The following is a 14,097-nucleotide window of genomic DNA, read 5'->3' as shown; positions in this document are numbered from 1 at the left end:
CAGCCTGCTGTGGCTCCTGCTGTTCCTGTGGAATCCCACGGCTCGCTCTCATGGTCCATGGGGGCTGTTAGACGCTGGCAGCACTGCGTGCGCCGGGCACAGTCTGTCCTACCAGGGTACCTACGGGTACCCTCCCTGTACGGTTAGTTGGGATGCAGCATCTCCGGGGATGTGGGAATGAAATAGGATTTTTTCCCTTCAATTGCTCCTCCACAAAGAGGTTGGGGCATGAACTGGGAGGAGGAACTGGACTCTCAGGAACCCCCTCTCCTCCTGCCCGCCACCTGGGCAATGTGAAGGAGCATTAGCCTGGTCTGGTGCATGGCAGGAGAGCAAAACAGGAGCATTAGAGGTTGAAGGGTGATGGGTACTGGGGACAGCAGAATAGGGAAGGGTTTACAACCAGCAGAGAACTCCTCAAACACTTGCAGTTTTGTTAGGTGTAAATACTTCAGGAGCTCTTTAAGAGGGTGCATTATTTCTCCTCTAAGGGTGGATCTAGAATACGATAGCTTACTGGAGCTTGTAGTTGTGCCCTGGGTTTAACTGCTCTATTTGGTGGAGTTTTGCTTGAGTTAATTTTTTTTTTTTTTTAAACATATTAAGGTACCCTTTAAGACTTTTTAAATAGCTTTATGGTTATAAAAATCAAGCTGCCAGAAGTTAGGAAAAGCAAAAGAATAACATTGCATTTTCAACATTAATTCAGTTCTCCTGTGCAGATGTTATCCTTAATTACATAATTACATTCTGGCTCTTTTAGAACACAGCTGTCTATCTAGTAGAAGAGGGAAGACTGGGATTTAGCCTAATTTCTCTAATGCAAGACATTCAGCCTTGGCATGAGTAGTTGCAGAAGCTGTAGAATGTGTTGTGGATAGGAGAGGGGAGAGGAGAAAGAATGGTCTCCTGATTGCAGACACTGAGGATTCCTCTTGAGGAGGTGGTTTAGCCTTTAACTGACTAATGTGATGCTGGGCAAGTTCGATCAGAACGTCCTTAAGACGGTTTAAGTCTCGTGGGGTGGATATGCAGGAGAGCTGGGTGTTCGGCAGCAGCAAAGTCAGTGGAGTTGTACCATCAGCTTAACGAATGTTCTGAAAATTCTGCTTAAGGTGTCTGAAGTAGAGCATCAGAAGGCAATGGAAACTGTGGGCATTTGTCTTTGTTTTCTCCTCCGTAAAATGGTGTAATACATGTCAAATATCGCAGAAATGCTCAAAATGTGAAAGTATTGTTTGTAAAACACTTAAGTATATGGTGATATCAGAAGAATCTTGTGGGGAAAATTGGACTGTCACTGTTCACAACAGAAATCCTGAGCTGAGGTTGCAGGGCTGTCCTACTTCAGCGCTTCCTAACACGTGGATTTGGCCTTTCAGCCATGGTATTCTTTTAATAGATGTTATATGTATATGGCATTTCACAAATTATATCATAAAAATAATAGCGAAATAAAGGGGCTGGTCCTTTATGGGAATAAAATACCCTGTAAATACTGGTGGTACTATAGGGCCTGTTCTTCTTTGGGATTTTTCTGAAACTGTACTACTTTCGATCATAGAATCATTTAGGTTGGAAAAGACCCTTAAGATCAAGTCCAACCATAAACCTAACACTGCCAAGTCCACCACTAAACCATGTCCCTAAGCGCCATGTCTGCTTGTCTTTTAAATACCTCCAGGGATGGTTAGATGTTTTTTCAATGAAGAATTGTTGTTGTTGTTGTTGTTGTTATCCAGACAGAAAAGGCAACACAAACATAATTTTTTCTAAATCCATTCCTTTTACTAAAAACTTCCATCTTTTCTAAGATACTTCAAAACAGGAATATTTCTTCAAATTTTGGCTCAAAATCCAGCTTACATTTTGAACAAAAGAGCCTGTAGTACAGTCTATCTATCCATCACCCTGGTTGTGCATAGTACAAACATGTCTTCTGACCCACCGTATGTGAGCTATCATTTATGCCTTGACTTGTGAAACACAGTATTCATCAGAATAATCTTTAGTTTTTCTCTGCAGCTCATCTGACATGTTCCAAGTTCCATTTTCTTCACAAGACAATCTCTTTTTTCAACACCATTTTGTTATCTTACAACTGTGAACCATATTTTGCTCTGTTTCATGGGTAAAACTGTAGAAATACGTTAAAAACAAAGGAATTCCTTTTCATTTACAGCATAACATAAAAATAAATTTGCTCTCCTGACTCTTTAGAGCTGGTCTTGGCCTCATGCTACCTAGTCCTGAAACTAATTGCTAGCCAGTGCAGTGGCTCAACTATACCAACAAAGAAGAATAGTTAGATTTTTGCCTTAAAAAAAAAAAAAGGCTCTAGTAGTACCATGTAGTGAGGTGCTTTTGTCTCCATCATGCTTTGCTGCTCTTTGCCACTGAAAACACTAGGTAGAAAATGTATTTGGGTTTCATACTGAGAAACATTAGCAAAAGCTAAATTTGGGGGGGGATTTACAGCTTGTCAGGAGTTCTCTTGGGTGCTGCAAGGCTATTGGGAGGTGGGGAATGGCCTGGGAAATTACAACCATTGGATTTTAGCCTGGGTCAGTGGGAGGCCATTCGGAGAGAAGAAACAGAAATGGTAAAAGCATAGAAGTATCATATTGTTGGATAGTCCAAGAGCTGCATCTCTTTGGGCAGTGGGACAAAGAGAAGATGAGGGAAGGGCTTGAGCAGAGTCTGCAGTGTTCCTGCTTCAGGCAGAGTAAGAGCTTTTCAGTGGGGCAGGTAAGAGTGAAACAAAATGTTCCAGACTCTAGAGCATTGCTAGACTCTAGAAACTGAAGATAGGGAAATGCAGAGCAAGTGGTGGCCATTGGAGCCGTGTACAGAGGGTGGTGAGGGGTTCTCTATCACTTTGAGAGAGTAGGGTAAATATATTTCAAGTGTGGGCTAGTGAGTCTGGTAGTTGACCATCAACCCAGACTGCAGGCTCTGAGCACCTCTGTTATTGCTAAAAATTCCTTGTTGCTTTGATAATTGGTGCAAATGATGCAACTTCATTTATGTTACCACTTGTAGAAGAGCATTTTCTAGGCCTCTGTGTCTACTTGACTGCTGAGGAATGCAGCATTGGCTGATAAGATAGTTATTTTCTAGTGGAAACACACCTTTCACATCTAATCCAGTTACACCTGAGCAAAGACCTTTCAAAAGCCTCTGTAGATGGATTGCAGCAGTCCTGCTGTACCGTGTGTTTGTGTGACAGCGAGTGCTTGTGGATGACAGGTATAGAATAAACCACATTCCAGCCTAGGTGGGGGCAGAGATCCCAGTGCTCCCAGGCACGGTGAGGTCTTGTGACATCATCGTCTGGATTTTTCTTTCCCTCATGCCCTTTTTCCTCTCCATTTCTGGTGTTATCCGAGTTTGAAAGAGCAATAATCTCCAATTACCACAGGTTCTGTCTCCAGTCTTTTCATCTTTCATATTGCTTTGCAGCGGAGTATTGCATACCCAGATTTTATTCAACTTTGTGTTGCGCATAGCCGACTTTCACGATCTCCTTAGACTTAAAAGTCTTCCAGAGCAATGCTGCTTGTACTCCTAAATCCAGTAATATCAGAGAGGTAGAGAAGAGGCAGCATCCGTGTCATCAGGATGCAGTAGCATTGCCCCTCATTTTGCTTAGTATATTAGAGATGATGTTATTCTGGGAGACTCGTCCTGCTTCTAGCTGTTTGGATCTTCCATTGAGGTGTGCTTCTTGGCTAAGGCTCTGAGTTTCCACATTTTATTTTAGTATATGTTGTGATTCGCCTTGGTAAATCTGAGAACAGGAGATGGAAAACTGAATGGAGACAAAAATAGTTTTACAACCAGCTGTCCCTATTACCCTTCCATATTCTGCAAACGGACAGAATGAGGGATTATAGCTGGATTGTCTTGTCTCTGTAGCTATTAGGCGAGCCTTGCCATTTTTTATCCCTTCCTCACAACCTGCCATCTCTGGTCTGTCGTGTCCATACCTGTTTATTCCTGGAGTGATGTCTCTAGAGGGGATATTTCTGCATCTCTCCCTGGATGAGAGCTGTACAAGAGACTGGCTTGAAAGCCCTGGCCCATCTAAATTCTTTCTACTTTTTAAATAGTCTCCTCTAAAGCCTTTAGTGATGTCCTTTACAATTATACAATTTTGAAAACACTCCAAGATTGCTTAAAAATGCTGTGGCCCTTAGAAACTTGCTCTTCAGTCATGTTTTCCTGTCTGCCTGTCTCTCTGTGTTGCTTCTTTCTTTATGCTTTTATTATAAGCTCTTTTTGGCAGCCCTTGGCACCATGAAGGCTGATCTGTGACTGAGACTTAAGTGGTAACTTAACACGGGGAAACACAGTTTCCAGCCTGGACCTGGAATGGTTTCCACCTCCTTGCCAGGAGGTGAGGATGCACTGTAGGAACATTGCCTAGGCAGTTTTCATACTCATTTTCTGACTCATTATCATTCTGATAATCAGGAAGGGAGGTGTTACATCCTCAGAGGCCCATCCTTAAGCATTGCAGGCTTAGTCAAAGTAGCAGAGAACAGAGGATGCCCCGAACCTCAAACTGCGAGTCTGAGCTCCTGAATCTGGCAGGAAAAGCGTGCCTTCCCTCCCAGCACCTGCTGCTCCTCAGGTGGCTGCCTGTCTCCTCCCAGCCTAAAAAGGGACAGGCTTCCCCGACGGGAAGTAATTGCATTGGAAACCTCGCCGAACATCTGTGTACAATCAGACCGAACATCCAGGCTAGGCGTAGCGACGGCCCGCGGCCGAGCATCAGCAGTAGCACGGAGCCTTGGAAGGGGCTGCACTCCCGCCGCCGCAGCTCCCCGGAGGGTTGCGTCAGGGGAGCAGCCTCCCGGGGTCTGCGGTTGTGGTGGTGCTGTGTTTTGTAGCTTGCCAGGGACAAGCTGCAGAACAAAACCACAAGGCTTGAGATGTAGCTCAAAACTACAGGGTTTGTAGAGCCAAACCACAAGGCTGAGATTTTCAGTAATTATAAGCCAGGAAAACAGATTTTGGTTCTTTAGCCCTACGCAGGGCTTTGCCTACTTTATAGGTGTAAACATGTGAGCTGCCTGCTGAGACTCCACCTTTCTCCCTAGAATTGTTTTAGGAACTACAGAGGGAAAACATATCAAAAGGAAAGATTACACTCGATAATCTAAGGGGAACTGCACAGAAACGTTACAGGGGAGAACACAGAGAAAATGGAAGTGAGACAGAAGGGACAAACCAGGTCAGTTTTGGGGCTGTGTTGATAGGTGAGGGAAGTGATCAGGGAAATTGTCTGGATGAATGACAGAAGTACTGAAGGGACCAAAGCAGACAGGTTACGTTCTCACCTGTAAATGGGATCCACTGGCATTGAACTCGCTGAGGAGCCCAGGTATGGCCCTACCAGTCTGCACAGCACTGGGAAAATGGGCAACTGTGATATGTGTCATTATCTTTTTGAACAGCTCAAGAAACCACAAAGAATAAAAGTCTCAAGTGTTCGTAATATTTCCTCCCCCCCCCCTTAATATTTCATGTGTGATGTAAAAGCTGTGTAAAAGCTACTTAAATCCCAGAACTTACATAGAATCTCTTATGGAGTGTGAGTCTAAACAAAAGGCGGCTTTTGTCCACTTTAAATAGCTTGCAGACCTTTGATTTGAATTATTTGCAAAATTTAGATGATGCCATATTTAGAGTTGCACATGAAATCATAATTCAACTTACAAATTTATTTTAGTTTCAGGGTCACACACTATTTTTCCAGGGTGTGCCTGCTTAAACCCATGATAAGATGGTTTCACTGAATGAGTAGCTGTTCAAGATTTTTGTTTATCATCTTCATTTCTGTGAGACCTGGAGCATGCTTAATGCAAGTGGGATCGGGGGGGGGGGGGTGTTATTACTTAATTTTCTTCCCTTCTTCCCTGGAATTGGAAGACCTCTGCTTTACATGTACCTTTAGGAAATTCCAAAGGTTTCATATTTATCCAATTTTTAATGAATTTTCACAGGGAGGCAAAACTCAGTTGATATACCAAATCCCTCAAATCCCCTGGTCGAATGGATGTTGGATTTTATTAACATTTGTTTTTTCTATTTTTTTTTAATAGTGGGATCACTCAGAGGCTGAAAATGTTGTAATGTAATGGAAAGTGTTACACCACTTTGACACAAGACATTCTTTCTAATTCAACTATGATGAAAGAACATTAAGGTTAATTGTGATTTTTTTCCATTTAGGGTCCTGGGAGCACTTTGTCATTGTTGAAATGCAAACTTAAATGCACAGGATCCTTGCCCTCGTCAGCACAAGTGTATTATGTTTGGGCAGCTTTGAGGGGGAATGTGGGGTCAAAATAGGATAGCGATGGCATTTAGCTATCTCAGGCAGTTGGTTTGGATAATAACGTGCCTCCTCCTCAAGTTTGCTGTCTTAAATGCCTTTTGTAAGGCGAGAGCCATCTACCAAAGTTTCATTCTTCAGGATCTGAAATTCGGCAGCTAAAGCTAACCACGGGATCATTCCACAAAGAAGCCTCTGTAAGGTGTTTAGCACCACAGGGCACGAGAGTTGACAGGCGCCATGCGCAGTACAAGCAGCGTGTGAGATGCAGCAGGCATCGGCTGTGGCAAAATTACCGTCGATAATTACAGGGGTGATCATTACCGGGCAGGGGAGGCTCCTGAGGATTTTGCAGGAGATCATCATTATTTTTGGCAGTGCTTTGAAAGCAACTGCAAAGTCAGTGTTAAGCTACAACCAACCCAAAACTGGTGTAAATAATGACTTCCAAAGCACATGCGTTTTATGTGGAGTGTAACATCTGCCTCTCTTGCTTGTCACGGAGATCACAGGGAAGATGTCTCAGTGCTGTGAGAAGGAGGTATTCAGTCAGATTACCCTGCCAAAGCTGTTGGTTAGCAGATTAAAATTCCTGCCATCCTCCCTGTGCCTTGCTCTGAATTTTTGACCTAAACAGAAGTGAAACGTTAGAACGTAATTGTTCTGTAAGTCCCGTGAACGTGGAGCCTCTGGTTACTTTGAGGGCAGTCTGCACTCTACCCGCTGCGGGGTGTAGCAGGAGCGATGATAGAAAGTAAAGCGGCAGAGAGGCATGAGCTGCTCTCTAGGCAGGTCTGGCTAGCGGGGTTGCAATCGTCAAGGCCAGCGTTCTCTCAGGTTCGCAGGGTGAAGACTTTCATTTAAAACCAATTTACTGGGAAGACATAAAGGACATACTTAGTAGTTTTTTCCCTCGTGCCATGAACATGCATGGCCCTTCACAAGACAAGATGGCGACTTTGTGAGCTTACAGCTTAATTTACATAAAACCTAACAGAAGGGAACAAATCTAGGATAAAGTGGGAAGCATGTAGCTCGCACTGAAAGTAGATCTGTACGGTCATTTTTAGCTCTTTGAATGTTCTTAAAAGCATTTGCTATCCAAGGGTACATCCCCTTGTATGCAGGTGGGAGTGATCACAGCATGTGCTGGAATGCTTAAGCCATTAACCAAACAAGCTGAAGTGCCAGTACGAGTGAAGAGACCAAGATGGGGGTTATTCATGCTGAGGCCCAGGCCTCTCTGTCTTCCTCACACTTGTCATCCAGACTAGTTCAAGTGCATCTACACACGCTGCTGTCACCCCTCCAGGATGCATCCTCCCACTAAAACCTTGTGACAGTGAGCAGGGACAGCAGGAACTGCTGCCAGTAACACATTTTAATTTTTTTTTTTAAGAATAATAGCAATCTGCTATCTCTTCTGTATAATTGTGTTTGTTGTTTTATCTATCTTTTTTTTCTTTTTTACTTTTTGTTACCAGAGTGCCTCTGATGGCTTTTGGAAGTCAGTGGCAACCCGCGTCCCAAGAGAACCTCATGAGATACGTATCCTGAATCCCTACTTCATCCAGGAGGCAGCTTTCAGCTTCATCGGACTGCCTTTCAACAACGGCCTGATGGGCAGAGGGGTAGGTATAAAGCGGAGCAAGCAAAACCAGGGGGAAGGACAAGAGGCCAAGCAGCAGAGTAGGCTTACACTGTTCTTATGTTTCCTTTGGGCCTCCACTGTTGGACATTGAAGGGAAGGGACTTTGGCCCTTTTATGGTGGCAGCACTCAAGGCAAGATCCATCTTGTCTGGTACTAGAGCCGCTTTTCTGGAGGCAGCTCTGAGGCTTCCAGCACCAGCTGGGTGATTTCCTGGCACCCACAGCCTGCCAGAAGGGCACTTTTCTGGCTGGGTGGAGGGAGTTCCTTCCCAAAAGGAAGAAGGAACCCTGCTCTTTGCACCCTCAGCACATCTGGAAGCGGAGCAGGTCTCCCTAAAGGTCGTGCTACTGTTTTACAATTAACTATCCTCATAGAGACTGCAGCCTAAAATCACTGATATCGCACATCTCGTCCTGTATCCCAGGCTTATAGTAAAAGAGGGTAAAGGTTTGTTTGATGAGGCCTTTGGTGAGAAATTCTGATCTTACAGTAGAAACTTTTAGATGTAAAAGCTTACAAAAGAAAACAATGCAAAACACGATTTTAGGTCATAGTTATTAACAAAATACCTTCATGATCATTCTAAGTATCTGTCACCCCCAGTGCAACTTTTGGGAGTGTTAGTGTGGAGTACGTGGTGACTTGTTTTTTCTGGATTATCTCTGACTGCAACGCTGTCCTCAGAACCTGTTTATATTTGCTCTACCTAATATATCAACCATTAGAGAAAGTATTACTTGGGTGGGTAAATTATTCATGTACACATGTGATATAGTTGTTGGTAGAGACCACACGGGACTTTTTTGGGCACATTAGCACAGCTGACAAACCTGAAGAGAAGCACTTTTGCTGGACAAGGTCTGCTTGCTCTGCCCCTGGCATTGTCCTTCCATTGTTATGAGGACAGGAGATTTGCCATGTTGCAGCAGGGGTTTGGACTAGACAGAATAGTGCCTCGTTTCCCATGTTCTAATTATATCATGAAGTCTTCAGAAATATTAAAGGCGTTTGTTTTGTGCAGGTCAGATGGGTGGGTGTCTGGAGATAAGAAATTCACTTCTTAAAATGCGGTGTGCAATATGTGCAGATGGATTTGGCCACATGGAATGAGTCTTTCGTGAAATGCATTGCTGCATATGTATGTACAGAAGCTGTCCTGGGGTTCTGGAAGGAAGCACTGAATTTTTGCTCCATCGCTGAAGCTATCTTATCTCAAATATTCCCATCAGCTTGGAAGGAACTTACTTTGCCTCTCTGCGTTCTCCAGAACTTACCCTTAGAACAACGTGGTCTTGATTTGTCTTCCAGAAAATCAGGACTGCTGCCCCAGTGAAGGATAGAAATCATCAGACTTTTGCCTTTATTTTCTCCAGATTTGTTTTTATTTTTAAACACGTTATTTTAATACACAAGATATTACTTAAGCTGAGAGGAGAAGAGAGAATCCGGAAATGAAAATGCTGTGAACTGAAGTTTATGAGGTTTTGATAGGTTGTTTAACACACATCAGATTGGGAAATGACGGCATCTTAATTGAAACCTGATGTTTCACTTCATGAAAGTCCATTTGAGCATTTAAAAATAGTTTATGGAGCTTTAAGTCAAGCAATCTCTGCCCATGACCCCTGCTAGGTTGTGTAAATTGTAGTTCATGCCTTCAGATGGGGCAACAGGGGCTCTGCAGGTGCACCTGTGGGGCTGAGACATTAGTATACCCTGTGCTCTCTGTGCAAGGACACTCTAATGTAGTGATCCTGTCAGAGTTTAAAAATAGGGAGAGGGTATTTCTAGCCTGTGGGTACAAATTTGACTGCAGACATCAACTATGGAGCTGCTGGGACTTCACACTTTAGCGAATGCTGCTGCATCAGCGCAAAGGCTTCAACAGAAGCTACTGCTGCTGGTGTAAAGAGGGAAGAAGAGTTTGAGTAGGATCCTGGTGATACAAATTTGCTACAGACCTTTTTTCACTGAGACTAAATGGGAAGAGTAGAAATCAGAGCCTGTAGACCAAGAATCCAACTCTCATTAAAGATTTGAGAGAGATCCAGCATGATAATGAGGCAGCTAGAGCAAGGAGAATTGCTTCACAAGAGACAGGGTGACCCCGCAGCCGCAGAGCATAGCTGGTTGGGTTCAAGGTCATGCTTTAGAGATGTGAGACAGCCTGGAAAGCTTTACTCTAGAAAGAAGCATAGGAACATGGAAATAGAAAATGCTGAGGTCTAGTAAGCAAAGTGTCCTGAGTTTCTCCCAGGGAACCAGGATGGGGGCAGATTGGTGCCCCCTTGCTGCAGTGTGCTGTGCTATGTTGGGCAGGCTACACACAGGAGGATCAAGGCTGGGAAAGCCTTAGTAATCAAGACCAAGACGAAATCCTCATAAAGAGCGGTAATATTCCACTCTTCTTTGGTTCTGATGCCTAAATAAACTTCAGTGCTTCTCTTGCACACCACATATGGTAACAATGTGCTGCCAATTAACTTTGTAATTTGGGGGCTTTTTCAGCAACGTTGAGGAGAGCTAGTAAAATAGTTTGGGGATGATCTCAAAGCGTTTTTCCCAGGATTCAATAAAGGGTGAATGTAGTAACATCCTCTGCTTTGATAATATAATTTGGGCCAGATGGTTCTGGAGGATAGTAGGGGGGTACAACTCAGATGTGCATTTTGATTGTACTTGCGGCATTAGTAGCCGAAAGTCTGAGCAAGGAGCAAAACTGGTCACCCACAATGAACAGTGACTTCTCTCTGGGACCAGTAAAGCTTTTCAGGAGTTTCCTCAGTCCATTTACTGAAGGCTAAAGAAGAGGGAGAGCTGTTTCCTACTACGTGTGGACTTCTCTCTTCTTGGGATAAGCTGATGATAAAGAAAAACTTTAGTTTAGGATCCTAGCAATATCTGGGGAAAATTAAATGTTAATGCATGAAGATGGTTTAGCATGAAAGAAACAAGCTATTAAAGATCCTCTGATTAAAGAATCCTGTTAAGGGCACAGGCTCGGCTGTCTCACTAGTCACAGGTGTGTGCATGTGATTTATGTTTAGGTGGAAGTTCTGTGTATACAGGTCTTTTGGGCTTGAAACCAGACATCACTGGTATTGCAGCTGGTAATTCAGGCATGCAATAACCTACTTTACACTGCAGGCAGCTTACTGGGGGACAAGCATGAGCATCGGTTCAGAGGTGTCATTGCCTGTTGCATGTACAACACTAGGGATGGCTATTGCCAGGGTGCTTTTTGCTGTGAATAGTCCTACCCACTCTGTAGCGCTCAGAGCCATTGGAGCAGTGGCTTTCTGGCTCCTCTGGGATGCCCAAGCATGGTGTGAGGTGGACAGCAGAACCTTTCACATGGCACAAGTTGTCAGGACTCTGAGGACTCCAGTGCAGACTGTGGTGTTTGTTTCTCTCTGCTGGTGCTGTGCATCCATGGAACTGCTTATGATTTAACTTCTCATGAGATTAAGCTCTGCTGCCCAAAACTGTAAGCCTTTGGTTTGTCCATGTACTGGAAATGGCTGAATCTATAGACCCCTTACTAAAAAGATAAAGCATCCTCCTCTGGACTCCACCCAGCCTCTGCACCAACTTGGTGAAAGAGCAGCCATGTGCAGGAGGTGTTACCAGGCCATGGATTAGCACCTCTGCAGAGTGCTGACAGCCCACATGCACTCGGGGGATTAACCTCTGATGCTGGAGCATTAGCACCTCCTGCCCCAGGGCTTCTCTTTGCTGTTAGGTGGTTCTGCCTGTGGGCAGGCAGCCTTTCTGGAGATGCCGGTGGTGACCCTTTGCTCCTTAGGCAGGTTTTCAGCTCCCCTGGCTGGTCATAATGACACTTTCTCTCATTAATACTGGGTTGCCCTGGTGCCAGCAAGCTTTGTCTCCTGGGCTGTTCTTGCTGGACTGTCACTGTGTGAAGGCCGTGTCTTGGGACCTGTTGGAGCAGAAGAGAGGTGGGGGATGGCAGGAGCAGAGCGGTCTGACACTCCTTCCTTCCAATTGCATGCTTCTCCTTTTTTTACACTCTGATGGCATCTTCTAAGGCAGGAAGATGGAGAGGTAAAGGACCATTGCAGCTGCAGCCAGTTAAATAGAGAGACTTAGTGTCATTGTAAGTGTTGGGTTTGTAAGACAGCACATCTGCTTCATGGGCTGGACTGTTAAATCCATTAGCACTGCAGTGTGATCAGTCCAGGAGCTGCTGGGGAATGGACACTCGGACAAGCCATTATAGGGTAGCAGGTAAATGCATACCGGCTACTTCTTGGTAAATGCCCAACCACGTGCTTCTGCACATGATAAATGCAAAGTAACTGAACAGCGTTTACCCTTCAATGAAAGAGTAGGCCATGAACTCCTGTTTAGCATAGGGTGAAGCATATACGTGGTTACCACAGTGCAGCTAGCATGTAGTAAAGTGATGCACTTGTTTGCCCTCTGCTAAATCGTTAGGTCCTTAAGAAATACTCTCTGCATTGCACAGGAATCTGCTCTATAGCAAATGGTGAATCAAAGCCTGTGCATCAGGTTAGATGTGGTCAGAGATATTTGATTTGGGTTAAGTCGTATGGGAGCTCAGCAGTTAAATGGCAGAACAGAAACCTGCTGAGCAGCTCGTCATGGCTCCAGCAACAGGCCCCTGGTCCTTCCCTTTTGCTCTGCTGCAGACCACCAGTTCAGGAGGCTCTCTCCCACTTACAGCAAGGGATAACTAGGGGAGATGAAGGAAGAGTGTTGGAGATGCTCTGCTTTGTCTTTTGAAGCCCAGTATTGCAGCTGATTCTGTGCATGGATGGAGGTAGCTGTGGGAGCAGCACTGTGGGTTGTAAGCTCCTGTGAGAGGGACCACTCTGCAGAATGCCAGACATTTGTCTGCTCATAGTAAGTGATGCTAAATTGCTTTTTATGCCCTATTTCCAAACTTGCCAGCTAAAGGAAGCAAAGAGTAGGTTTGGGATTGTACCTATGCGAACATAAATGAACAGAGAGAAAATACAGTGACTGTTGTGTATAGCATGTGATGGCTATTATAGTTTTGGTTTGTATTTCTTTTGTTTTGAAAACTTTATTGCTATTAGGTGATCAGGTCTGTAACTGGTAAAACTAAGGCAGCATTTTTTCTCAGGTAAGCAATTTTTCACATTTTCCTCAAATAAGTTAATATACTAGTCGAGCCAGTTTGAATATCTAGGTGCGTTATTGTTTGCAGGGAGTTTATTCTTTAGCAATGCTTACCCTTTTACTGAAAAAGGTAACAATTGGAATAGTCTGAACAATCCAATATGTCTTACCCTGAGCTAAGTAAAATCCCATAAATAACTGGAATTCATTTAACATATTAAGGGAGTCAAATATTTCTAAAAACAGATTTACAGCAGTCATTTCCTTCCAGTCCAGCAGGCAGTGACACAGGAATGACCTGGGCATGGAATGAAAAGCAGCAAGAGCTTTTCACATGCACCAAGCAAAGAGCAGTTACAGTCCCCTGGTTCAGTCTCGAGCACCGGATCTCCAGCGCAAGCCCACAAAGTGATGCTCAGCCTCCATTAAGTCCAAAGGAGGGCTGGTGTTCATTTCTGCTGACTGGCTGCTTCTGTGAGAAGAAGTCAATCTTTAAAGCCTCTTCAGGGGAACCAATGGAAGATGAAACAGCAATGTCTTGAGGGGAAGCCTTTTATCTTTCCTTTTGCAGCAGAGAAGAGTGTAGGAGAACCCGTCCTGTGTCTGTCTGTCTACTGCTAAAGGCTTTTCTGGTCCCCTGACCTGGTGGTGCAGACTGGCTGTGTTTGATCCCTGATGCAGCACAAGAGCAGATATCTTTGCCTCTCTTGTCGTTATGCTTTTCTCACCCAGGATCCACCATGCATGTGCTCACCTCACCCGTGGAGGACACGTGCCAGTGGGCCCCTGGAAGGAACTGCGCTCCAGATGCACAGGCAGCCTTTGCTCAGCACTGCGGCGGTGACGTGTCGCTCACCACTGCTGTGTTTGCTGCTTCTGTTGGTCAGACAGCCTTTTGGTGTCCTCTCTGGCTCGCCTGTCAGCCTGCTGCGTTCTCTCAAATAGGAGCAGGCAAAGGGCTGGTCCCTGAGGAGC

General features: G+C 44.6%; 1 protein-coding gene across 5 annotated transcripts in view; it reads left to right on the top strand.

Annotated features, from left to right (window-relative positions):
- ST3GAL3 (ST3 beta-galactoside alpha-2,3-sialyltransferase 3) overlaps positions 1-14,097 on the top strand; it is a 183,659-nt gene that overhangs the window by 147,217 nt on the left and 22,345 nt on the right. For all 5 annotated transcript variants that reach the window (XM_075759621.1, XM_075759619.1, XM_075759618.1 and 2 more), the window contains one exon: positions 7,828-7,974. In XM_075759621.1, the coding sequence (XP_075615736.1) occupies positions 7,828-7,974 (147 nt within the window). The remainder of the gene's footprint in view (positions 1-7,827; positions 7,975-14,097) is intronic.

Source organism: Balearica regulorum, chromosome 8, assembly GCF_011004875.1.
Source record: "Balearica regulorum gibbericeps isolate bBalReg1 chromosome 8, bBalReg1.pri, whole genome shotgun sequence".
In the NCBI taxonomy this organism is placed as follows: Eukaryota; Metazoa; Chordata; class Aves; order Gruiformes; family Gruidae; genus Balearica; species Balearica regulorum.
The sequence above is the reverse complement of the archived record's forward strand: the minus strand, read 5'-3'. Positions and strand labels throughout refer to the sequence as shown.